Genomic DNA, 25795 nt, shown 5'->3' on the forward strand with positions numbered 1-25795 from the left:
TAGGTTTATCTAGTTTATTTCTCATTTTAATTCTACAACAATGTAATGCTCTTTAAAGTAAATCCAACAAAACAAAATATTCAGACTGAACAAGGAGCACTTGTTACAGGAAATTGCTATGTACAGCTACACACTCCTCTGACAGACATGAGAAGGTTCAAAGTGCTTATCAAACAGGAGGGAAGAAAAAAAATAGAGGAAAATCAAAAAGCACGAGTGATCCCTTTGTGAGAGACCCGTAATAAAACTGCTTGGCACCAATCTCCACCAAAAGAGACACACACACTCACACAGTCATACCAATAGTCCACACGCATACACACGTATGCATTCATGTCAAGTGATTAGTGGGCCCTTGCAGTGACGCCTCTGATAGAGCAGGTCAGCGTGAGTGAAGAGAAATACAACAGAACTTCTTGGGAGAGGAAAAAAAAAAAAAAAAAGAAGTACAACAGGGGATAATTCTGGCAATGTGTGTGTGTCACCCAACACTCCCACACACACACACAACCACAATGCTTGTCACAATACTGAAAAGCACAGCATACTTCCAGCTTTATTTTGATGCACTCTGTGGCAGTGTCTACTTGATGTCATGTGCAAAAAATAGCCTTTTTTCCCTCCTTTTTTTTCTTTTTAAAAAGACGTGTCACATTCATGGATAGTTGAACAAGACAAGCTTGGTGCCCAAAACGCCTGTGATGGTGGTGAAAGACACAGAGGGAGGGTTCATGCTGCTGACTGTCAGAGCATCTGTGAAAGAACTTTGGCCTCAGAGCAGGCTGAGAGGGGACTATGCATCTCATGTAGACGTCCTTCCTCACCCTGCATCTGATCAGTCTGTGTTCACTTCTTATAAATTATGTTTAAGACAAAGATGCATCACTTTTGGAGGAGTGTGAAGCCTCGGAATAAATCATCTGTTAACTGGACTGATCTAGGATTATAGGCCAGCTTTATATGAATATATAAAGTCAATATTTGTGGTCGCAGATCAGTATTCCATCTACAGATGAAGAGAAAACAAAAACTCATAGGGGTCAAACTAAATTTGAATTTGCTTCACATTTTAATGCAGAAGTACCACCTCAAATGAATTCGCTGCCACTTTTGTTGCCATGGCAATGCTTGTTCAAGTGTTTTCCGAAATATTTAATTAGACAGCATCTATTCATCTGCAGAGGGCAAACAAACTTTTTAGTTATCTACTGTGATTGAAAGAATGAAGGTCGAGCTGTCGAGTTCAACATGTTCACCACTTCCACAGGAGAGCAGTGAGGAAAACAAACACTTCACGCCTGTTGTTCTGACCACCTTAAACGCTTCAATCTTCTGCCACCAGTCAAATAACAGGAGATGTCAATAGATACGTCTCCAGTAGGACTAAACAGTGTCGTGTTGTCAGTCACACATCGCCTCCGATAGTGAAAATTAGCGGAAATCGGAGGTCATCCTGTGTGGTGAACCTCAGCCAGCCCTCTGCTGACACGACGAGCTGAAGAATATAAAGATTGGCAGTCTCAAAAATAAGATAATTAAAATGAAAGTCTGCGGTCGTGTGTTGTACCTTTACTGCTCCAGCCGATAAACAGAAAAAACAACAACAAAGGCCATGATACAAATCTCGAAAGCAAGTGTCACTCAGCAACTAGACGCTCGTTTTATTCACTGGGACGTGTGATCGTCGGCGGCGACACGATGCTACACGTCACCTTGACCTCATGAGTCATGAATCCTGCCATGATTTGGCCGATACCAAACAGAACTGACGAGCACAGATCGGAACCACCTTTCACTTCCCGTCTCTTAAACTCTGATTATCCTGTGGCAATTTGAATTGTCTGGAATTTTAAAAACAGCAATTCAAAAAGAAAATCGTAATAAATTAAATTAAAGTAATGATCGCATTTGAAAGGGAAAACCACTGCAGCATCAAAACAGGACACCCTGCTTCTCTATTAAAAAAACAAAAACACCTGTTCATCCTTAACAGGCTGCAAAATATACGGATCTTTCTACAATTAATAACATAAGAAAACAAAGATATTAAAAAAAAACTTTTTGGTGACTAAGTGAGCCACTATTCAAGGATTCTATACATTTTCTTAAATGCTATATAGGTATCTGAATATATTATTTTATTCATTTATTTTACAAAAACGATGTGTGCATGTGCGCAGGGAGGTCATTGAATGGGTGTGGGGGAGAGTGGGCGTCTCAGTGAGTCATGTGTGGAGGTACAGACAGCCCTTTCTGCTGCCGCGGCTCTCCTCCACCTTTCAGCCAATCAGAGTGGAGATCACAAGTGCTATCATGGTCAAGTATCCCCTCAAACAATTAAATAAAACAAAATGAAAATCAGAATTGGAGCTTTCAAACATCTTAAATGTACAACTTCACTTGTGATGTCCACTGGAGCACTGAAAAGTGAGCGAGACGTCCAGCTCCCAGTGCCTGCTGGGCAAAAAGAATAAAAAGGGGGCTGTTGTAGGTGAAGGGCATGATGGTGTGGCTTACAGGAGAGATTACACAGTGTGTCTGTCAACGCTGCGGCACATCACTTTACACTCCCAGCAGCCACTGCAGTGATAACAGTCTGTCAGCGTGGAAGAGCTGAGCGACCATCATGTTCTGAAGCCGTTCTTACAGATCGCTAACTGGTGCTGTCGTGAGACTCACAGGGGTGAGATTTATCCACTCTCCACGCTGCGGTCGACATCAATGAAGTGCTGTACTTTAAGAAATAAACTATTTGAACATCCCAACAGTGTTTTTGTTGAAATCATCGAGGATTGCAACATCCTCTGGGTTGAATCACAACAACATGTTAAACACAAACTCAGTGATGCAGACACAACTGCTGCTTTTGTTTTTCTACTTTGTATTTGTGTGTGTGAGTGTGTGCGAAGAGCCAATCAAAACAAAAGCTAGCAAATATGCCGAGTTGGGATTCAGCCCAGAGTATGTTAAAGGGACAGTTCACCCAAATTACTAAACTGTGGATTATCCAGAGGACCCATAAATCCTCATCATGAGAAGTTCTGTTCTGCCTCCATCAATACGCTCTGGACCTGATTACATGAAACATGTCCTGAGATGAATTCTGTTATGATTTGGCGCAATGAAAATAAGATTTAATTGAATTAATAATCAAATATTCATATTACAGACAATTATAGCAGATGCCAAACACTCTCCGGGTCTGGACTGAATATGTAACCTTGTGTGGCATAAGCTTCAAATAATTACAGGAAGAATTCTGACTAATTGATTTCCAGATTTATTGACAATGAAAATAATGGTCGTGGCCTGCTGTCTCAGACTAAATCCATGGTTAGAGATCAATATATTACTATATGTTCTGGTAATTTGGGTAAACTGACCATTTAAGCTTTTCCATGAACATTTGTGAACAACATTCATAAAGCTCCTGATCTTACAGCCGAAGTGCAAGCCAGGAGATGATGAGTCTGATGAGAAGTGTTGATGGGCAGGGATGGGGGGAGGGGATGAACCAAATGAATGTACCAAAGCCCCTTCAAGAGACTTCAGCAACCCAGTGAGACAACCTTCTCTGCCTGCCTGGTCCAAGGCACCAGGATGTCCATTCTCGCTCCTCTGGCCTCGGAGTGCAGTCCATCACTGCCACAAACCCTCTGTTTGGTGAATGTGTGACCTCCTCTCACACGTGCACTCACACACACGACCCGCCGCTGTGCACAACACCATTCTGAGTGTCCTGTCATTCAGCTCCTCTGTATATACACACATTGAATTCCACATCTGCAGCGCGCACACACACACACACTTAAAGTTCATGGGACATTCTGTGTAGCTCCTGTGTCAGCGGCTGGAAGCTACAGTCCCTTCTGTCCCAGTCCTCTGATGCTCAGTTGGAGCTCGCTGTGATGGGTTTCTCCAGCTCCAGGTCCAGGGGAGCTGGGCTGAGCTGGAGGCTGCTGTAGCAGGTCTTACAGACGCGGCTGGGCTCGAACAGCTGCTGGCTTGGCACTGGGATCTTCTGGTCGCAGCAGCTGGCACAGAACACGTTACCGCAGTTCCTGTAGGGAGACAGAAAAGTCACTGGTGGACTCTCAGATAATGCTTCTTTACACCTAAAGTTACCATGCGTCTCCTTTGAATACAAGTCAACTCTTTACACCTCTACCATGTCCCTGGTCTTCATACATGGACAGCTACATTAGCTTTATTTGACTGTAAACCTCATATATTAACTTGCTTTCACACACAGATGACTCCTTTATTCAGCGGTCAAATCAGAATTATATAAAAATATTTAAGAAATCAGTTTATGCAAAAATAAAAAAAAATACTTAAAGTGAAGTTTGGGAAAATATGACCATAACAAAGTTTTCAGCTGTAATTATCAGAGCGACTGAAGCAGAAAAGGTTGTGCTTATTTAATTCATGGTCACACTAAAATTGATGAAATTTTGTGTCAGAAACTCAATTTGCATCTATTCATTTCACTGCCACAGGTCAAGATTACAGGTAAATTAAATCTAACTGAACTCATTTTGCTGACACTTTGTTGTACAGCTTTATCTTAACAGTTTATTCTCCAGGCCCATTGGCTGCAACTGAAGATGTAAATCTTGGCAATATATAGTTTATTTTTTTGGTTGTAACGCTGAACAGGATAAAATGGCAACTATTTTTAGAAGCGGATTTATACATATTCGAAGCACTGGTGAGTGTTTACATCAGCAGGGGATAAACTCAAAAAGAAAATGAACAGTGTACTCTAACAGTGAACTCTGACAGACGCATGATAAAGCAGGTGGAAAGAAAGTGTGGGAGCTCTGAGTTCTGAGCAAACCCCATTCATCCTGCTTGCAGCTCAACTCTGCCGTGATGTTGCACTACATGCCGGGTTAGGTGCTAACTTGCTTATTCAGCCCATTAAAAACACATTGTCATCACTAGACGGGAAGGCAGGTCACACTGGAGGTGTCAGATACCCATGCTCAGATTCAGATGTAAGGCCATGCTCACACAATTACACACACAATGGTCCCTTCTACCGGTCTGTACTCACCCTGAGAATAATAAAAAATAAAAAAATAAAACCCCCCACATCTAATTCACTCTGAGTCTCCAGCCTGTTACACCACCACCAACAGGGGCTGAGTGGTCTCCAGCACTGTGCTGTCCTGCTGGGAGGTGAGATGCAGGGGCTGGTTTGGGAAAGCATGCTGCTGGGGTGTGTGTGTGTTTGTGTGTCGAGTGCAGGGTGCTGATGTGGTGTGATGGCAGGGTAAAGTAGAGGTTGAGGAAGAATGTGTGTGTTTTTTTTGTTTTTTGTTTTTTGAGATTTGAATTTTCAGCCCTCGACCAATCCCAGCTCATAGCACCGTGCTCACAGCCAATTAAAAACTGCTGAATGGAAACATTGGCGCTGCGAGTCAATACGGCTCAGAAATGAAGAGAGATTTCCCTGAGAGCTTACTGACAACTACAACAGAATGAAGGGAAATCAGATGCAGGGGGTGAAGGAAGGGAAGGAGCAAGAGGGGCGTGGGGGGTGGGTGTAAGGATTAGGAGGATGAAGGTGCAGTGACGCCAGGTTAAAACAGTGGAGGGTGGAGGATGGGGTGGTGGAGGGACAGGGGAGCCGGATCTCACCAGACCTCCTGGACAGGCTCCCTGCCACTGTAGAGGAGAGGGGCAGACAATGGATAAGAACTGCCTTAGCAGTGGAGAACACTTAACACACTAAAACACACTTCCTGTTGAAGATGTGCATCACAAAGACAGAACATCTAACATAGCTACAACTGTCAAACAGGTACAGTGCTACACGGGTGATTCTGCACGTTTGTGTTTTGAATCCATGGCTGAAAAACTACACATTACTGTATACAACTCTGTGTGAAGTCCACTGGTCGAGCACATCCGAAATGAATCTCTCAAATGTCTGAGTGGTTCATTTGATCCAACCCACCACGACGAAAAAGGAAAAACAGAACAGATAACAGTGATATGACGACATGAGAGGAAATACCACAGATCAAATGAGGCAGAACGATGTTTATTTAATAAAAACATTATCTCATCCTGCACACTTCAAGACATCCTGATACTTCCAAGTCAATTTTGTAGGAACGTTGTTTAATCTAACTGACACTAGAGACCATCTCATTTAATGTTTCTCTTTATTTTGTTACTTCCTACATTGTAGATGAAATAACACATGGAATGATGCGGTAATGATGACTTTGAGAAGGAAAGTGAGAGTGCTGCATCAGAACCTGGCCTCCACAATCACCTGACCTAAACCCAGATGGGATTGGTTTGGGATGTTTGGACCACAGAATGATGGAAAAGCAGCCAGCAAGTGCTCAGAATATACTGGAACGCCTTCAAGACTGTTTGAAAATCAAATGACTACCTCATGAAGCTGACTGAGAGAATGAGGTCATCAGAGCCAAAGAATCTAAAATATAAAACATATTTCGCTTTGTTTACACATTTATGTTTATTCCATATAAACATAAATGTTTCATTCCATTTGTGTTTTTTCAGAGTTTTGATATGTTCAGTGATAATAATTAATCTACAGTGTACAAAAAAAAAGAAACAATGAATGAGAAAGTTTGTCCAAACTTTTAACCGATGTGGCACTGTATGTCTGGGCACATCAGTGCAGCTCCAATCTAAAGAGATCAATCATTCATTCTATTGACTATTTACAAGGATAGTTTTGGATCAAAGGAGCACTCCACCAGTTTACTTCAACTGACTTTTCACAACAGTTGTATAATGTCTTATAACGAAACGCTGAGTAAAACATGCACGTTGGGGGCGATGTTTTGTTGGTTTTAAAGCAGGAAGAAAGGCAACCGGTCATAAAGTTTGTCAGAAACACTAAATGCTAAAATGTGTTTCTGAAAACAGGAAGTAGGCGATGCAGTAACTATAATATAGTATAATTGATCAGTTGGTTTCATGAAGCTGGTCCATTGTGCTGGATGGACCTGCAGACTGGACGCAACAACAAATCAAAGCAGCCAAACTTGGGGCATAAAATCTGGACTGGTGATACCCCCTCTGTCAATCACTGTATATAACTCGCCATATAAAATAAATGATTATGACTGGTCCAACCGAAACCAAGGCTGATGGAAGGGATGCCCACATGTATGAACCATCATGAGCATGCAGATTCATCTGATTCATATGCTTCCCTCTACAAACTGCAGGCGTGGAGTTTGAAAATGATGGGTGGGTGTAATAAAGAGACACAATCAAGTTGTTTGGACCCATACTAAAGGGCCTAAAAGTAAGGATGTCTCTATCTCTGCCCCTGCTGCATCGATCCGGACCATTTTTCGTCATGTTTGTCTCCCTCCTGTAATTGGTTTTGTGGAAGCGAAATCACAGGAGTGCTCCTTTAATGAGACACAGGCTCTGTCACACTGACAGAGGACATTCAAAACAGACTGAGGACATGTTGAGATTAGATCATATTAACCACATTTGCTGGTGGTCAGAGATGCAGTACATAGCAGGCTGGACAATAAACTTAAATATTTTTCTTCCAGCATGTGCGTATTAAAAAGAATGAGCAACTCCCTGGTGTAAACCCAAATTAGACCACGCTCTGATTATGTCTGATTCTGAGCTCTGGTTTGTAGAAACAAAACTGATGCATGTGAGGAGGAAGTGAAATCCCATCAGAGATGGTTTCCACTATCATTAAGCTGCAGACTGAACTGAAAGCTGCCTCAGACTAAGAAACTGTATGAACAGAAGGCGAGCGAGCTTAAACAGAGGAAACATCTCTTTAAGCCTCTACAGGACAGACAGGAGTGGTTGATGATCAGGATAGTGACTGAAAGTTTGAGCTTCTGCAGCTCAATGACCCTTCAGTACTCACCTGCAGTGATGCTTCCTGGTGGCAAGCCAGAACCTGCTCTCACAGCCATAACACTGGGCTGCCAAATGGTCTGGGTACCAGCGAGTCACCTGTAATGTACAGACTGATCTCAGCTCACCTACCATCAACCGTCAACCATCATCAACTGCCATTTCTGAAGACATCTGAAACCATTTTGTCTCCAACCCTTCATTTGTCTCTAGGTTAGTCTGGCTGCTCACCTCAGTGTCTTGCTTGTCCACCTGCTCCCAGCTGGCCTCAGAGAAGAGCTCGGTGCTGCAGCGTGACAAACAGTTGGGGTCCAGGTACTCGGAGTCTGTCATTGAGGTCTGAATGAAAGAACGCACAGACAGACATCAGAAGTAACATCAGGGTGGTGCTCAGTCAGTTTCATGATCAACCCTGTCAGCATCTTACCACTTCATCTCCCATGTCTCCGTTGATCCTGTGGGAGCCGGTGTGCTGCTGATTCTCCAGGCGGCTCCACAGCTCCTGCACCTGCTTCTTCAGAGTCTCCACCTCCATCTGGTGTCCCGCCTCGATCTGCCTCAGCCTCTGCTGTATGGCGTCTGTGTGCAGCGTCAGCCCGTCGTCGTCCAGATGGCTGCGGGATGGTTGCTCCGGGCTAATGGTGACCCGGTTTAGCAGGGCGTGGCACCAGCGGTGCTGGGAGCAGCTGCCCTGCGGATGGAGGATCAGGGAGTTGCAGCTCGCAAGGGACACCTGTCGACTCAGAGGGGCCCTCTCCCCATTCCCTTTAGCCCAGTGAGGTCCTCTGCAGGGCTCCCCATCAGAGCTGTCGCCATTACAAAGTAAGTCCCTGCTGAGGTCAGCACTCACAGACTGAAAGGCACTGACAGAGGGTCGCTTGCTGCCCCCGTTTAAAGTTCTGATGAAGCCAGGCTCGCCTATCTCAGGTCCTTTCTCTTTCCTGGAGCAGGGCGCCCCGCTCCTGCCATCACTGCAGGGCTGACGATATGGGCAAACAGGCGTCTGAGCTGGTAGCTCCAACCTGCCGCAGGCCTCTTCAGTTAAAGTCTCTGTGGAGCTTTCCATCAGGGAGGCCCTCTTATCCAACTGATCACCCGGCACCGAGACAGACTCAGCGTCAGGATAGGCCTCCTCATTAACACCTGGTTCTTCAGGTGACGTGTCCACAAAGCCGTTAGTTATAGTTCTATGGGCTGCAGCCTGCTCTGGCTCACCCGAGCTGGACTCATTGTTCCCACCTGCACGTTCCTCTTGTACAGAAGAGTTCTCTACATCTTGCCTTACCAGATCCTCTGGTGCAGGAGACACCTCAGCTGCCTGCTGATCAAGCTCCTCTGCCTTCTGTGCAGGCAGAAGGGGAGACTCACCATCCTCCTTGGCCTCAATCACACCACATTCTGGATGGTAACCATTAGCAAATGCTTCGCTCTGGATCTCAGTCCCGTTGACCTTAGCACACTCAACATCTTCCTCAACTTTTGCATCTTTCTCCACCTCTGTGTCAACAGTGTCAATGACATGTGTGACGACAGCACTTTCCTCTCTCTGAACATCTGCCCCCGCCTCCTCCTTACTGGCTTCCTGAAGGATGTTCTCCATCTGGCCCTCGGCCAAGCCCGCCACAACGGAAAGCTCTGCCTCCTCTGCTTCCTCTCTTGTTTCTGCTGGGCTCACAGAATCCCCCTGCCCGAGCTCAGTGTCTGAGCCCCGGGGCTGTGGGCTGTCGTCCAGCTCAGAGTCCCCTCCGTATGGGTAAGGTCCCACTCCGTTAGACCGCATATCCTGCTCCTGGTTCCCCCCTCCCTCAGGATCCACGCCTATGTTGAGCTCCAGAGAGCGCCGGTGGTCCTGCCATTTCTCATTGAGACTTGGGTCACTGGAGCGACGGTTAGGTGCCAGTGAGCTTCCCAGCTCACATGCACTGGGCAAGTTGTCGAAAGAGCGAGTCTTCGTACGCCTGGAGAGGAAACAAGAGGAATTATGACCGGGAAACAACATTTCATTACAAAACAATGGCATAACAATGTGTTTGACACCCCATGATTCAATTTGTAGCTGCACACATAATCATTACAAAATGTTTAGTTAACAAAACAATCACATATAAGCCTCGTCAAAACAAGAAAAATGCAGCCAAGCATAATGAAAAAGCATTCAGACTTGGTCTCTTTAACTTGGATATAGCTGTCATAAAATATGCCAGCTTAACATGAAACAAACTTTCTGTTGCTCTTTCTTGGTATGACTGTCATGAGACAGGAGATAAGCAGAGCATAAAACAGTATCTGTAGCTGTGAGGGCCCAGGCAGAGCAAAGTATCAAAGCAGTGGAGCTGAAAAGCCGGGCCCCTGTGGCTGTGGGAGTCCTCGAGCCGTGTTTATCTTACATGAGGGAGGAAGAGAGGGGGGATCGGGTGCCAGCGCGCCAGGCTCACCTGGCCAGGGGCGTGTCCTCGGGGTTGTCACCAGGCACGGGGTAAGGGGCGCAGGACTCATCGGAGGGGGTGGTGGGAGAGGAGCTGGGCAGGTAGACCGCCGTCCACAGCATGAGGTTGCGTACGTGACACACTGGGTGGAGAACCTGCAACAACAGCTGCAAACTTAACTCAAGACGACAGAGGGGAAGATGACAAATCACAGCAGGAAATAATGTGGAATGCACAAATAAATGAAAGAAAACAAACTGCAGAAATTTGAGTAAGATTTGACAAGAACGCAAATGAGCTCTGAGGATAGGATTTTTCCCTAATTGCAAGTGAAATATTTGTGGCCATAACGCCCACACACACGGAATGCAAACACAATAGTAACCACGAAAATGTAATTCAAAGACAAAAAGACTGAATCTAAAACAGACCGAACATAAACAGCTTCGGGGCTCATCTGGCCCACAATGCATCTGAAGACTTTGCTGCCTGAATCTTTTGGTTTTGGAGAGGCTGGGCTCCATGTTTCACTTAATTATTTTACAGTTAAATATAAAACTAGAACTAGGGCTGAACACAGGTGTGGACAGTGGACGTACAGTTTCGGAGTGTGAGGAGTACAGCATGTTCCTCAGCGTGCGGTTGGCCGGTCTCAGCAGTGACCACACTGAGCAGGTCCTCTCCTGAACGTGGCGGTCCTCCCTCTCCTTACCGCTGTTACACAGGAAGGTGCCGAACAGACAGGAGTAGGTGTGCTGCACAAGTTTCACCTGAGTACACACAAACACACTGACATGTTGAGGCCTGTATACACACACCTCAGGTATGATAATATAAAGCAGACATGACAGGCATTTCCTCGCATAGTTTATGAACACACACAGACTGCAAATGCATTATCAGTGTCTCACAATCGGACACTGACTCAGAGGCATGAAAATATTTTGAGGAATCTGATCTAAGTATGTGAGCAGAAAGTTTTGAGGTCAACCACCACACTTGTACGCACCAAGAAGGCCTCATTAAACTCAAAGGAGCATGGGAACTGCCTCTGCAGTTGGTGAACACAGTCCAGCCACTGCAGGAAGACCGGGCAGCGCTCGTTCAGGTCTTCAGAATTTTCTCCATGGCCACAGCGGTCAGCAAACTTATGGCCAAAATCCAGCCACTCTGTCTCCACCAAAACCTGGAAGCCCTGCACGAAACGTCCCAACATCTTAGATTCAATAAAGTGTCGCTTCACCATGGTGTGATATTTTGGAACAATCACACTGACTGTTTTTGACACTAAAAGAAGTTTTCATCTGTACCTCAATAGTGCGGTAGTAAGGGTCCAATAGCAGCTTGGACAAAGCAACGATCTGAGGTGTGCGGTCCCAGCCATCAGAGCAGTGCACCAGAACGGGCCTGTGGTCTCGGTCCACGGCGTTGACCACCAGCAGCGCTGCCTTCAGCAGCAGGGATAGATGCTGCAGCCACTTGGTGCTCTCCAGTGCAGAAAGCCAGCTGCAGACACACACACACACACACAGCAACAGTGAAAACACATCAGAGGAATTCATACGACACTAAGAGATGCCACATGATTTAAGGACAAGTACACAGCATGGACCGGTGCCACGTAATAGAACATTTATAGCATCAGCTAGTTTGCAACCACATGAACAGCTTGGTATAGCACAACCAGGATGTAAAAGTGTCTTTCTACTTTCTAAATATTAAGTTTAATCTCAAACAAAACCTTTAAAATGAACTATCCACACTTTGCCTGTTTGGATAATGATTTTGTAATATTTCAAAACATGACATTACCAGCGGAAGACATGCATAGACCTTGACCGACTTCAATTGTGAGTAAATGTTTCACTCATCTTATCTCGTCTGTGTTATTATCATAAACACTGTGTGTTGTTTGCCTATAAATGTGAACCATCTTTGACAGAGACGTTTGATGTCAACGAGTTAAGTGTCTTAGCAAGCATACTTTGTAAATTGATACCGATCAGATTGAGCCTTTGTCTGTACAAAAGGGTCTTCAAGTAATATTCAAATAAAGAAGCCCACTAAATGCGCTGAGCTCAATTGTAGAGTTAGGAGGATTTTTCAGAGCCTTTTCTTCTTTTCTGATTTGATCTTCTAACCGCTTTCAACAACGTTCTCTCAAGCCAGCGCGATTCAATCACACACCATTGTAACGTCAAGTCTGGGAGTGCAGATGGAACGAGATCCGTCACTTGGGGTCGGGCCAGGCTTTCTAAATCAGGCACTGGTGTAGAGCCAGGCCAAAAAAACAGCTGTGATTACTAGTTACTACAGTTACTACAGCAAACCTTGAGCGCTTTATATTTAATAGTTTTAGCCTGCGGGGCTTTAGCGTTATGACTAGGGGAAATCAGAGTCACTGCTGGAGGTAGAAAAAAAACCTACTTGGCTGGATCAGGCATCTGAGTGCAGAGGAAACGCAGAGACTGGAAACTCTTGCGAATGGAGTGGATGTTGGCCATGCCCATAAACACCACCTCACAGTTGGGATAGTACTCTGGAACATGAGTAAAACAGTGGTTAAATAAATGAGAAAGCAAAAACTGTTTTTAATTTTAGTGTGCAGAAATATCACACCAGGGACCAGCTGAAAGGACCCACCTGGGCATTCACAGCCACCCCCCTTGGCCCGGTTAGCTACAGCAGCAGCGTAGGACCTGGCATCCAGGATTAGTAACTTTTGGGGCTGGATGGCCAATGTCTCCACCTCAGAGCTGTTGGTTATGGAGGATTCTGACACAGACACAAAACACAGCAAAGTTGTCTACTGTTCAGGTTGTATGACACTGGGAAGTTGATATGTGTGTGTTTGTGTGAACCTGCTGCTTCAGACAAGCCCTAACAGGTCTGCTGTTAACGTAGAAAGCAGAGCCTCACCGTGGAAACATCTGTCTGTGTGTGGTGGTGGTAGGTGTGTGTTCAGCGGAGAGTGTGTGGGTGTGTCAGTGAGTGAGCTGAGAGGGTGCAGCGAGACTCACTGAGTGCGAGCTCTCACCAAAGTCAGTGTCAGGCAGGTCAGAGCCGTTAGTGTAGCTGCCATTGGAAAGGTGTTTGCGGGAGGTGCCGTCCACGGCACAGGCCTTGGCGATGGACTGGACCAGGTGCTCGTCGTCGGCATTCCTCCAGCCCCACCAGCTGACTTCTGGCTGACCGCAGCGGGCGATCACAGCCCCTGTGGTCTGGTGCCTATGTGAGAGGAGGGGGTGAGGAGTTGAGAACAAACAACATCATAGTCAGTTCACCAGACTGTGGCCGGTTAATTCAACTCATTTGTAGGAAGAAAACAGTGCTGATTCATTTGTCGATCAATAAATCGATTAATGATTTTATGAACAATCAAATAAAAAGGGTGAAAGAATGAAATATCATTCTCTGACTGAACTGCTCAAAACACATCTGATCTATGATTGGTCGCTGTAAAATGACTAAAGCCAGTAACTTTTGTCTCCAGTGTATTTGTGACGTGCATAAAGCTGCCGTTTCTGGTCGGAGTAGTTTTCCAAAAAACAAAGATCAAAGGCTGCCAAGCACTGTACAACTACCACAATTCACTGAAGCCATGACACAGTGTATGTCACTGGTTAAGTCATTGGTCTTTGCCATGTTGACAAACTCTGAAGAGAGAAATGCAGCCTTCAGGGAGTTATTCTTTAGTAATTAGTAAACTCAGTCCTCAGTGATACAGAGCCATTAGATTTAATCTGAAGATTTTCATTGCTGTGTGGCCATAAACACTGTGAATTTCCTGCCTTGAAACAAACATACTAACCTATAAACCACAGCAGGAAACCTCTTCCAGGAGCGGAAGGCTGCCACATTTTCCAGCTCCTTGTCAGTGATCCAGGCTGGCACCAGGAGCTGCTGAGGATAGCTGGGGCAAAGCCTGGCAGAGCAGAGAGGGCAGAGAGAACAACAGTTAGGAGAGAGAGAGAGGGAGGGAGAACCAAGGGGCTGTAAAGGCTCAACAAAGGTCTCTGTCTAAGGACACCTAATCTGGGTTTGTTTTTTATCTGCCCAGGTCACCAGAGGAGTACAATAACACAACCACCCACTGTCTGACACACATACTGACCTGTGCTGTATGCCAATGAAAGCAAAGGACAGATCTATCTTGTAGCTGGGAGTGACAGAAATCAACAGAGCGGCAATGAAAGCCATTATTACCTGAACTTGCTGTTGATGTCAGATATCCTCCAGGCATTCTGAGTGTCAAAGCCCATCCTCTCCACCTCATTCTTGAACCAGGAGGTCACATGTTCGCCTACAGACAGAGCAGAGATGTCCGATAAGACCAGAGAGGAGCGGAGAGGTTCTGCTGGGGTTATGTGAGGACAGGTAGAGACGGTGGGGTACCTGGTCTGCACAGCTCGCCGTGCTGCTCCTTCTCGCCGGCGTACACATTCATGCACCAGGCGTGAAAGGCGAAGGAGAAGAGGTCCTCCAGGCGAGAGGGGGGGCGCACTGCCACGTTCAGACGTTTCAACCATTCCTGACATTGCTCGAAGGTGGAGAACTGACACCTGAGTATCAAACAACAACAAAAAAAAAACAACTTTAAATGCAAATTTTTCCCATATCAACTGTGATCACAGTCTTGGCTTCCCTCAATTAAATAAACATGCAATACTGATGTTTAAAAATGGTAGAAAACACTGTCATATGGCTGCCCATGCACTCAGCAGCAGCAGCCTGTGCAAGAATATTCTGGATGTTATGGCTGCAGTCTGGAGTAGAAGATTAAAATACAACTGAAAACGAAAAACAAGTGTCTGGAGGAAAAGCGAAGAGCTAGTCCCTTGAAACAGCTTGTTGTGGAGAGGAAAAGCGAAGAGCTAGTCCCTTGAAACAGCTTGTTGTGGAGTCAAGAGGTCAATGGTGAGGTCAGGAGGGAAGAAAGTGTTCAGGAGCCTCTGAGGTCTTATGCTGTCTTATTTATTCTATAACCCGCAGAGCTGTACAACGCGTCACTGTATGTGCGTTGCTCTTTTTTCTAGTACATTTTGATACATATATTTATATTTTGCTTTTGATGCAAATATTTGAACATTAGCATGAACACAGCACATACAGATAAAAGCAGTGCTCTCTTTATTTACACATAAAACCGCAATAAGAATATTTTGTGCCAAAAAACAATGAATAATCATGATAATCATGATCTAAATTATCAAACTAAAGACTCATCACGTTCATCATTTTGGCCATGATCATGCAGCCCCAGGAAACCTAACATCATGAATTTTGCAGCTAAATGGGGGTTTATTATGCAAAAAGTGCAAAATAACCTAAAAATAGGTAATGACATGTAATGTTAATTATGGATGTGTCTTGCGCTCAGCTCGTAAAATATTGTTAATTGCTGCTGATTGCTCACATGTTGTTTCTTTATTTTTTTGGTTCCTGGGTTCAGCTGTCTGTGCATCGTCTATCTGACTTCAAACAGGATACAAAACAAACCAAGCTGGCAAGTTTAATGCAGGAGGTGCTGCAGCACCTTTATTGTGAGGCTGAGCAACAGGGTGAGTCTTTTCCTAATGTATGAAATGAATGAAGTGAAATGGCAGTGACATTTTTATATTAGAACTATTATAAGACATAACCATTATGCATATAATTATATGCATCGTCTCTGAGATATAATATGCAGATATAATATGAAGTCTGTTATTTTTAGGATTGTTAGGTGGATTAATACTTCGTCAGTATCCGACAAACTTGGGTTGGGTTGAAAGTGATGAAGCTGCTCTATTGGTTTGGGCGAGTCTGTGCTCATCTAGGTCAAACATACAGTTTATGGCTGCAGGATTCCTCTGTTACCTTTACAGGGTGTGCTCTATTTAAGTGTTGCCATGGCAACCTCGTTTCTACATATATCCTGCGCCTGGACTTCTGTGAGAAACGTCAGAATGAACTGGTGAAGGCTCTGCACGGCACATCACATGTAACCCAAGTTCTAAGTCAAGTTCGACAATGTGGTAGTAACATCTTAGTGTGTGTATCGCTGCTCATACCTGATGACTTTGCAGTCCTTACAGGTGACGTGAAGCTGGAACATGTCTCGACACTCAGCGCACTCTATGAGCTGAAGGGGAACCTGTGGAGAGAAAGAGAGGGAAGATCAACTCTACACTCGGCCAAACATTGATGGAAAGGTTAAATAGCATATTGGAAACGTACCGACCAAACACATGCAGTCAGTACAAGTAGTGCGGTAGACTGCAACTGACATTTAACATTAGTTTTGGTCAACATATTGAAAAGCTTTCATGCCGAGAGTCATGAGCTGCGACATCACATGTTTAGTTCAAATATCTTATTGTATAAACCAAACCAGCATCCAGACACATGGTGCTAAAAACACAGATTACTTGTCCAGGTGCACTTCCATTCATTTTTTACATCACATCTCCCTGAGCTGTCTTAATATACATAATCTTCTTAACTTTGAGTATGGGAGCACAAAAACACTTAATATTGGATGGTGAAGAGCTTCTATCTGTATTTCCCCTTTGGCTTAGATCTACAGTATTATCTTTTATAGGCAAATACCATCCAAAGTACAGAACTGCCATGTGCTTATGACTTAAGAGCGTACTTTGAATACTGCAGGGAAATACCAATGCTGCTTTTGACTAAGCCCTGTTAATTAGTAAAGAGACATTTTTTCATCAGCACAGTGGGCTTTCATAAAAGGTGTGGCTCAATCTGCTGCTGCACAGCCATGCACGGGTGGCAGCCAGTCAACAGCATCCAAGCGCCAAATACACGAGGCAGTGACCGAGTTACTGCCTGGTGGCAGATTGGTGTAAAAGTTGCATCAGGAGATTGGCAGCTTGAATGTTCTGCGTGGATACATTATGTCCACTTCTACTCCTCTAGGAACCAGCCGGTTAACAGACAGGCACACACAAATTATACACTCAAGTCAACCACTCCACGCCGTGCAGCTCTGCTGGGTACTTACTGACACCTCACAACAACAACTCTATCCAAAGCAAAACAGAGAAAACAATCATGAAAGTGATGCATGTCCATTTGTGACTATTTTCTCTGTGTGTTGCTGATTGCGGCACATTCCGGATGTTCGAGCATCCTGCTGCAACAACTTAATGCCTGCCCTCTGATCTACATCTCTAATCTGGCCACCATCAAAATTCCTTGGCTGCTTGTTAACAGCCTCTCGCTCCCTCACGGCACCCCTGATTTGTGACAACTCTGCCACGTGATGCAGATGCTTCATCTACCAACGAAAATATGTATGAGGGGAAACGTTGGCCCGGTCTGAAGTGAGCACAGAGAGTTGGCGTGTGAACCAAGAACTGGCAGCTCATTGACGCCCAATTAACCCAGAAAAAACAAGGCAGGCAGCCAGTAGAAACTCAGGTGGACACTAATCATATATATGTGAAGGTTTGATTAACTAAACAATGATATATGATTTTATGGATTAGCTCGTTTTGGTCTGGTTGGTACCACCACTACTATTCTGTTCTCAAGCAATATAAAGTTATATAAATATAACCAATGCAAGATAACCTTAAAACAGGAAATGACATGAAATACTGCTATGATATCATATCCGAGTTTTGCTACCAATACAGTAAATAAATACTTTACTAGAAATATAACATAAACATATTTGATTCACTTGAAAAAGAAAAGGGTTGCACTGTTTTTCCAAATTAACAACTTACTCTCGCCCGCAGGTCACAGAACAAACAAAACAAGTCAAAATATAGTCTTGACTCATGCTGTATGATACAAGTCATACACTTTAGAAACAGTTCATTCAATACCAAAAAAGAAAAAAAAAAAAGAAAGAATGAAGTCTAATACTCGGAATATTGCCAGCCTTGTCCTTTACATTATAGTTATATTTTCCTTTAAAATGGAAAGACCAAAAACCAACAATGACTCAATCTCTCAAAACTTTGACTTCCCTACTCTGAACCTTTGGCTCTCATAGGTTCTTACTGAAGACACACATTTATAAAAAAATTTGACATGTACTTTCATTCTTAAAAAAGGCTGACCAGTTTCCTGAAATAGATGGATTGTAGTTTTAGCACACGCTACTTAAACAGGAGAAAATGTGTGCACTATTGACTGCTTAGAGCAGTAGGACTGACCCAGTCTAAAGGTCGACTAAATCATTGGTTTGGATGATTGATCAGCACCAATAGGACATTTTAAATTGTTACAGAAGAAATTTGGCTTCGATGGTAGCCAAGGGCTGCACGGCATTCCCCAGTCACAGGGGTGACGCACTGAAGCAACCAGCGCTTGTAAGAACACACACTTTTGCATCACACACAGCCACCAGTCAAAACAGAGAGTATTTATACCGGTGGTTTAAACCAGAGGGCGCAAGTTTTTAAATGGCTTTCTTGTTAATAGGATGAAGTCATTGTTGGTTTTGGCCTTGAGATTTGCTGCTAAGAAAAGTAACAACAGAACAATTCTACTTTTTAAGAGACGGAAGTGAAACAACCATAAGCTTTCCCTGTAGCGCATGATGCATCATTGCACAACTTTCCTGATCTCACGTATCAGTGACAGAGCAGATTAGTGATCTGAGCACAGCATATGCTTTTCTGAATTAATCTAGAGTGAGCTTTCTTGGTCAAATTATGGGAACAACTTAATCTGTATCTTTAAAACATTAATGGAAATGCATATAAACAGATTATGAGAGATATAGTACAGTAGTATAGTCTAGTGGCAAATGAGGCAATTTTCTTAGAAAGTGACCCCACTTGGGGAACAGAGCTAGTCTCTTTCTTAACATGGTGAAAAGAGACACAGAGACAGAGAGGGCGCGACTGTTATGCATCCCCTCTGGAACCGCTGCAACCAAGGCAACGGCAAGCACAGAGAGAAAGCAGAGCAGGCAGGCGAGCGGGGAAAAAGAGGTGATAAAGAGTCACGAGGCACTGCTGCCAGTGCAGATCAACTCTGAAAGGCCTAGCCAACACAGCACTGGCACAATAACCCCCATCTCTGTCCATTCACAAAACATTAATACACACTTTCACACTGTCTGTAGTACAGATGATGTAATTCACTCTTCAGTTATTTGAAGCTGTGTGAGAGACCATCTCTGATTGTATCTGACCTCAAAGGTCATCATTCACTTTTTAAAAGATACTTACGTTAACAACGGACTCTTTGAACTTGATGTGTAGGCGGTAGTTGGACGTTGCGATGATGGCATCCTCTGCTCTCCCCACATACTCTGTGAACTCCCCGTGCAGCTCAGGAAAGGGCAACTAGCAACAGCAGGAGATAAAACATCACACACAAGCTGCACAGCTACACAGATCACTGCTGATGATGATGATGTATGCACAGAGGTATAATACAAGTACATGTAAGGTTTTAAAGTGCAAACTGTACACACCTTTTCCACAGCAAAACTTTACTACATTTCTAATTATGATCGACCATGCCATTTTTAGTGGGCTGCAAACCATTAGTGTTTGAACAACACTGATAAAATGGACCTTTGCCGAGTTACAGTTATTACTTTGAAATACCAAAGAGGAATCTGAATGCATTTCTAGGTTAAGAAATCTTTGTTTTGTCTGAAACCGGGCACTATCCAGACATTGTTTATGGACCAAACTATGACACTCTTCTAGAGAAACGAGTCTGTTGATGGTGGAAATATTTCCTGTTTTTTCCTATTTTAATGTTCCAGTAAGTTCAAACATGTTTAATACTATTTGAAGGTAGGTGTGCGGTGTCCAACTAGTAAACAGGTAACAAGATAGTTACTTTGGTAAGGTAAAAACCTCCTAAAATACCGTCAGACATGTGAGAGATGCTGAGTTCCATTATGTGTGGATCTGATCCACCAACATTATTATAACCAGCATTATTGTTGGTGTGATAGAGCAGGGAGCTTTAGTCAAATTCAAACTGCTCATAGGTTTTGTCTCTGCTACAGAAACACAAGGCAACCTTTAAGTATGATAAGGTTGTCTGATGTTGACTTAGTTATTGGTTTGATTGATGTGTATTGATTACTGATGGTGGCTGAATTATCAGCTAATTATATTCAGTTTATAACGCTAGTAGGCATTAAATGGTTACTCCGTGAACAATTGAAGAGAGACGACAACCTTTAACCTTAACAAGTGATACGTGGAGTTAAAATTCACAGTACTGTTGTGCTCTATAGCAGCACTTTTATCCAATCAAATCATTTAGCAGGAAGTAACTGTAATAACACATAACAGTGAGGTTAACTGTTTTTTATAGAACAAGATAAGCAGCAGGTGCAGCGGCTTCCTCACCTGCATGTTTTCCTCCTCAAGGACGGGGGACTTCTTGGGGAAGATCTGATCGGCCTGGATATTCTCCAAGCTCTGCTGCCCCTCCTCCTCCTGCAGACAAAAAGGCCTGTTAACTAGTCAGTATCAACTTTAACAACCACAACGTTGTTTCAGTCACATAGTTTTGTCTGAACACGCTTTTGAAACATCTGTCTGAGGAAGGCTGGCTGGGTATTTACTTATTTATCACCCTGCTCCTGTGGAGCAGTCCTGGAGTTGAAGGCTTTGCTCAAGACCATCATAGTAGTAGTTCTGGGTGAAAAAGAAGAGTCATCGCTGTCGTGACACACAGCTGATTTAAAACCAACTTGACAGTGCTGCATTTAGGCTGCTTTGTGTGGCTGTCTTCTCCTTCCCACCACCACTATAATGTGCAACCAGGGCTAATTTACTATAATCACCCGTTGTACAACAAGCCATAGTGTAGCAGATGCCAGTAAAATACAACGCTCTAAAACTGGAAACAGACATGTTAATTAATTTACACAAGAGCCTGAAAAGAAAGAAGAGTCTAAATCTAATTTATAGTTGGCAGAATCAAATCATTGACATTTATTTAAAGGTGCTTTTTACCACGAGTCTGTAGGCTTTCAAGAGGGCTGGATGTTTGAGGTCACAGTAGTCTTATGCAAGATTGAGATATTTCACAGAGGATGCCTATCAGTGGGGAATGTGAAGCATGGATATACAAGCAGAGTCAGGGTTTTTTTCTCAAGGACTAAGTGTTGGGGAAAAAAATGTGTGGCCTTGTGCTCACAGAGATCGACAGGAATCTATGGGCTGTGTTTGGTCAGAAGCAGAGTTTAATCCAAAGAGCGTGCATGGAAAGATTAAGGTGGTCGAAAGAGATGGCAGATAAGAGACAGCGACTGCACGTCCTGTGGGATGCTGGCTCAGCGTGATACATGCAGTTGTCATGGCTTGAGCGGGAAGGGTGCTGAGGCTAGCCAGGGGGCGGCCACCACACAGCAGCACGCCAAAAAGGCAAAAACCATGGTTCGTGACATAACCACTGGGCGGTGCAACATGAATTTCTGCAGCAAAAACTGAAAGCAACCCTGCTTAGGCAGCAGCCTCTGAGGACCTTTGACACTGCTGCAGCTGATAGAAGTGTCTGCTTCCTGATAAACAGCTGATTAAAAGTGAAATTCGATGGAGAGTTTCCAATTCTGCAGACTGCACTGACGATACAGGCCAAACAGCTACTGCCCAAAGCATGCATGAAGGCACTTTACCATGGCCCTTGTGAAGGAGTGTGGGTCAACCAACGAGGACCTCCGGCCTGGACCAGTCTGCACAAGAAGACAAGGAAATATGTTAATTATATACGGCACTGAAAGCAGCCGTCATTCTTACATGTGATCACATATTGACTCAAATTTCAAAAATCTTGATGTGCCAATAAGATCATTATCATAAAACATTGAATGATGTTTATAAAACAGACACAGGACTCATGATCAAAATCAAACTTTATTGCCTACAAAGTCTCATCAGCAGCACTGATGTCAGGTCAGTTAGGAGCATTGTGAAACTGCTACTTCTGGCCACACAGGTCATTTTGGGAGAGCATCAATATTAATGATTGGTTCAAAAATATGGGTCACCATTTCATCTGTCGGATTTATCTCATAAAACAAGTGTTGGACAGCCGGTTTTCTGAAAATAAATATAACACTTAGTTATTTTTAAAGTGATTGTTTCAGGAGGAGGTTTGCGTCCTATGATGTAAACACATGGTCATCGAGGCTGAGGGGTTAATGTGCTGGCAACTAACTGCAACTGTTGGAGGCACAAAATACCCCAAAACATACCTTTATCATATAAACTATATAGTTCTGGTCTCATTTTTTTTTTTATATAGATTTCTGACTTTAGAGCAGATTTTGAGTCTTACCTATCTCCTCTGACTGAAATGGCAAATCAAACTAACATTCTTCTCTATATAATTAGCTCACAAGAATAAAGTTCCAGGGAGTGGCTGAATTTTGAAGGCCAGTCAAAGTGCCGTCCTATTATATTGTTGGTAAAGCATGCACGCATCAGGATGTGTAAATACTCTGTCAGTAATGGAATGGGTTTAGGCAATGAACTCATTGTAGCCAGTGATCGAGGAGGAGATCAGCAGTCCCTGGTTGGGTAGTCAGACATTCAATAGCTGATCAATTCATCATGAAATGGCACAACAAGGAGAGGCTGGGCTAGCAATAGCATGATTTAGGCCTTCAGTGAGTACTAAAGTTGAATAAACACAAGATGGCTGTCACATTAACAGTTGTGCAATATGGTTTAGACTTACAACAGACAATCAGTAACGGACGATGAGCAGTCCTGATGATCCCGTTTGGAAACTCTCACAAGTAAGACATGGAAATCTGTGGAAATGAAAGCAAACACACACCTGAATAATGAGCAAATGTGTTTCCTCGCAAACTCGTCCATGTTTTTGCAAACAGCAGACTTTTTCACTGAGACGTTCAAGCTACAGAAGCTCTTTTGATTCCCTTGCAAATATAGCTGCACTGGTGGTCACAGTGGCTTGAATGCAGGCTCAGAGATACCACTTAAATTCAGTTGTGGAATGGGGGGAAAAAAAGGCAACTGGATGCACAAAGTCTACAGTCTAACCAGCGTACAGATATGGGTCAGTCATGCAGCTCATCTAATGTTCACCTTGAGAAAGAAACAAGAGCCCTCGATTCATACATGATATCAATCATGTAGTCTGTATGGAATTGGCACGGGGACCAGGGAGAGGCCTGTTCACGTCCAGCCGAGACCACAGTACACCCAGTGATGAGGTGATGCTGGGTGGCAGCCCATCACTCAGACTTCTCTCTAATTAATGAGTGTCTATGTGTGTGTGTTATTTGGTATTTTAGGCCTGTGTGTTCAATGAATAACAACAGTAAAGTGTAAAAATTGTAATAAAGTACCTTTGATTGTCCTGAGACGTAATACAAGCTAATGGAATGTGTTGCAGATTGCTAGTGCAAAAGAAACATTACTAGTGGTTAAACCGCCCAACAATGGTTTGTCACCGGCCCAAATTGTTGGTCAAACACTATTTAACAGAGCCAAACACTTCACAGCGCTTGGCTGGTGGCTGGTATTAATTTCCTGCCCTGTCTACAGCTGAAATACAGCGAAAGCACAACCACATACCAACTTTTGTTTTTGTTCAGGTAATGTTAAACTATCAAGCGTAGCCTTCAAATGTGATGATGCGGTGATATCACCTAACAGGTCTTTTCAAAAACAGGCAACCTGTTAGAGATCTCTATGCACGCTGGCCCACAAATAGTTGTAAAGGTCAGCTATTCTTGCAGGGACTGAAATCTGATCTGAGGTCAGTGAATGAGAAGGACCTCAGCACACCTTCTCAGGAACACTCAAGGTGTGTAAGAGCAGAACACAAACTAAACTAAACTCTCCATTGGACCAGCTGCACATGAGGACCTCAGCACCGCCTGGTTGTTTAGAGTCGTGTGAAGAGGCCAGGGGGGGATTACCTCACTGAGGACCGAGGAGTCCAGCTTTTACTGCTGCTGCTACCTGATAAAGCATATCTGCCACACACACACACACACACACACACACACACACACACACACGGCTCTGTTTACCGCAGCGGGCTCATGACCCGTGGCTACGGCTCAGTCTGGTTCGGAGTTTTAGAGTCACACAGGGAAGCTAAGCCCCTTAGAGCCTTAACGTTACTTGTATCCCGTGACAGGCCACCGGGGATCACAGGCTGCAACATTATCAAACTAACAGCCTCAATCTCCTAACCGATGAATAAAAACAGACTGCTGACTGTGGCACTGACTGACACCGCACTACGTTGACGGCAGGGCAGTGCTGCTCAACGGGGAAAGGATTAACTCGCATAAAAGCGTACGCGTCGGCTAACTTCGTGTGTGGAAAAAAAAAACGGACCCCGCCAGCTGAAAGTTAATGTTAACTCTCCGGTTGAAACGTCAACAAAGGCCGGCTAAAATGTTATTTAAAGTCAGCTAGCGCTTTCTAGCAAATAAACGTACAGTTGGCAATAAAAAAAATATAATAAACATACCGTAAACATATTTTAATGAGTGCCAGGGGCTATAAAACATAACAACTTCGTTTATTACCAGGCTAAAGTCAGCGGCTAACCTGAGCTGCTAACAGGTTCGTTTTATAGTTAACTACCCGCCAACAGACTAAAGTAACCAGCTGGGTAGCGGTAACATTAGTGTCTGTCTTCATTCTGTGTAAGCTACATCTTCTGCAGCTAGTTATCGACAATAGTTCATCAAGAATAACACATCGGCCCGGGTATTTGCACAGCAAGCGGTCGACATTAACGTTTACTAATAAGCATTGTGCTCTGATGTTGCAGTCTCACGGTGCTCGGTGTTTGCCATCAGTGAGAGTGAAGCAGACCGAGCAGTGAGCTGGCTAGCTATCGTTAGCTGGTCGAGCTAGCGTAGTGTTTTTGTTGTTATGAGATGGAGGGCGGAACCCAAAGCGGAGGCCTCTGTCAAAACACACCGAGTGAACGACCACAACCGGCGGACTCACCGGGGTTTAAAGGAGCGATGGAGAAGTTAGAAGCCGGAGATTATCCCGAAGCCAGTGCAATCACCGAGCTGCAAACACGCCTCGATCAAAATAAACATTAGTCATGTCCAAGCCGAGGCCAGCTTCACTGCGTCCCTTTTCTAGCACCGAGCCGTCGTCGCCATCGTCGCGAACTCTCCACCAGCCCAACAACATACGTAGGCACGTGACGTCATCGCGTCAGAGCGACGCTCTGGTGGAGGGAGGGGCTCAGACATACCATGCGGTACGATCATGTAAACACTGGACTGGCTGAATAACTGTATATATATATATCATCGATATTAATTGTGCTGAAGACCGAGAATGAAGCAAACAATGTGGAAATGACGGAATGCTCCGAGTAGGACAGGATTCATACAAAGCACATTACAGTGAGAGGCAGTAGGCTTTTCTGTTTTTTTATAGATCCACATTTATGAATTTGTTTGCATTGTTTTTTGTGTGCATTTATCTGTACTGTGGGGGTTATTCCTCAGCATGCAGAAATAAAAACAC

The 25795-nt window shown here is 44.1% G+C and overlaps 1 protein-coding gene across 4 annotated transcripts; it reads right to left on the reverse strand.

Annotated features, from left to right (window-relative positions):
* mtmr3 (myotubularin related protein 3) lies at window positions 1–25470 on the reverse strand. Of its 4 annotated transcripts, XM_010740204.3 has the most exons (21): window positions 25259–25470; window positions 22995–23070; window positions 21931–21987; window positions 20657–20746; window positions 19511–19627; window positions 16370–16452; window positions 14712–14878; window positions 14523–14619; window positions 14128–14241; window positions 13354–13544; window positions 12960–13091; window positions 12744–12855; window positions 11627–11822; window positions 11326–11511; window positions 10916–11086; window positions 10326–10471; window positions 8318–9848; window positions 8122–8229; window positions 7901–7989; window positions 5647–5673; window positions 1–4061 (listed from the first exon to the last, which is right to left on the reverse strand). In XM_010740204.3, the coding sequence occupies exons 3-21, from the start codon at window positions 21931–21933 to the stop codon at window positions 3890–3892; spliced, it is 3732 nt and encodes a 1243-aa protein (XP_010738506.2). In that variant the 5' UTR covers window positions 21934–21987; window positions 22995–23070; window positions 25259–25470; the 3' UTR covers window positions 1–3889. The 4 variants fall into 4 exon arrangements, with proteins under 4 accessions (XP_010738506.2, XP_010738507.2, XP_027134023.1 ...); XM_010740205.3 differs by lacking the exon at window positions 5647–5673; XM_027278222.1 differs by lacking the exons at window positions 21931–21987; window positions 22995–23070; window positions 25259–25470 and adding an exon at window positions 20875–21898.
* Between the last annotated feature and the right edge of the window lie 325 nt (window positions 25471–25795).

This window comes from Larimichthys crocea, chromosome III (assembly GCF_000972845.2).
Source record: "Larimichthys crocea isolate SSNF chromosome III, L_crocea_2.0, whole genome shotgun sequence".
Lineage (NCBI taxonomy): Eukaryota > Metazoa > Chordata > Actinopteri > Sciaenidae > Larimichthys > Larimichthys crocea.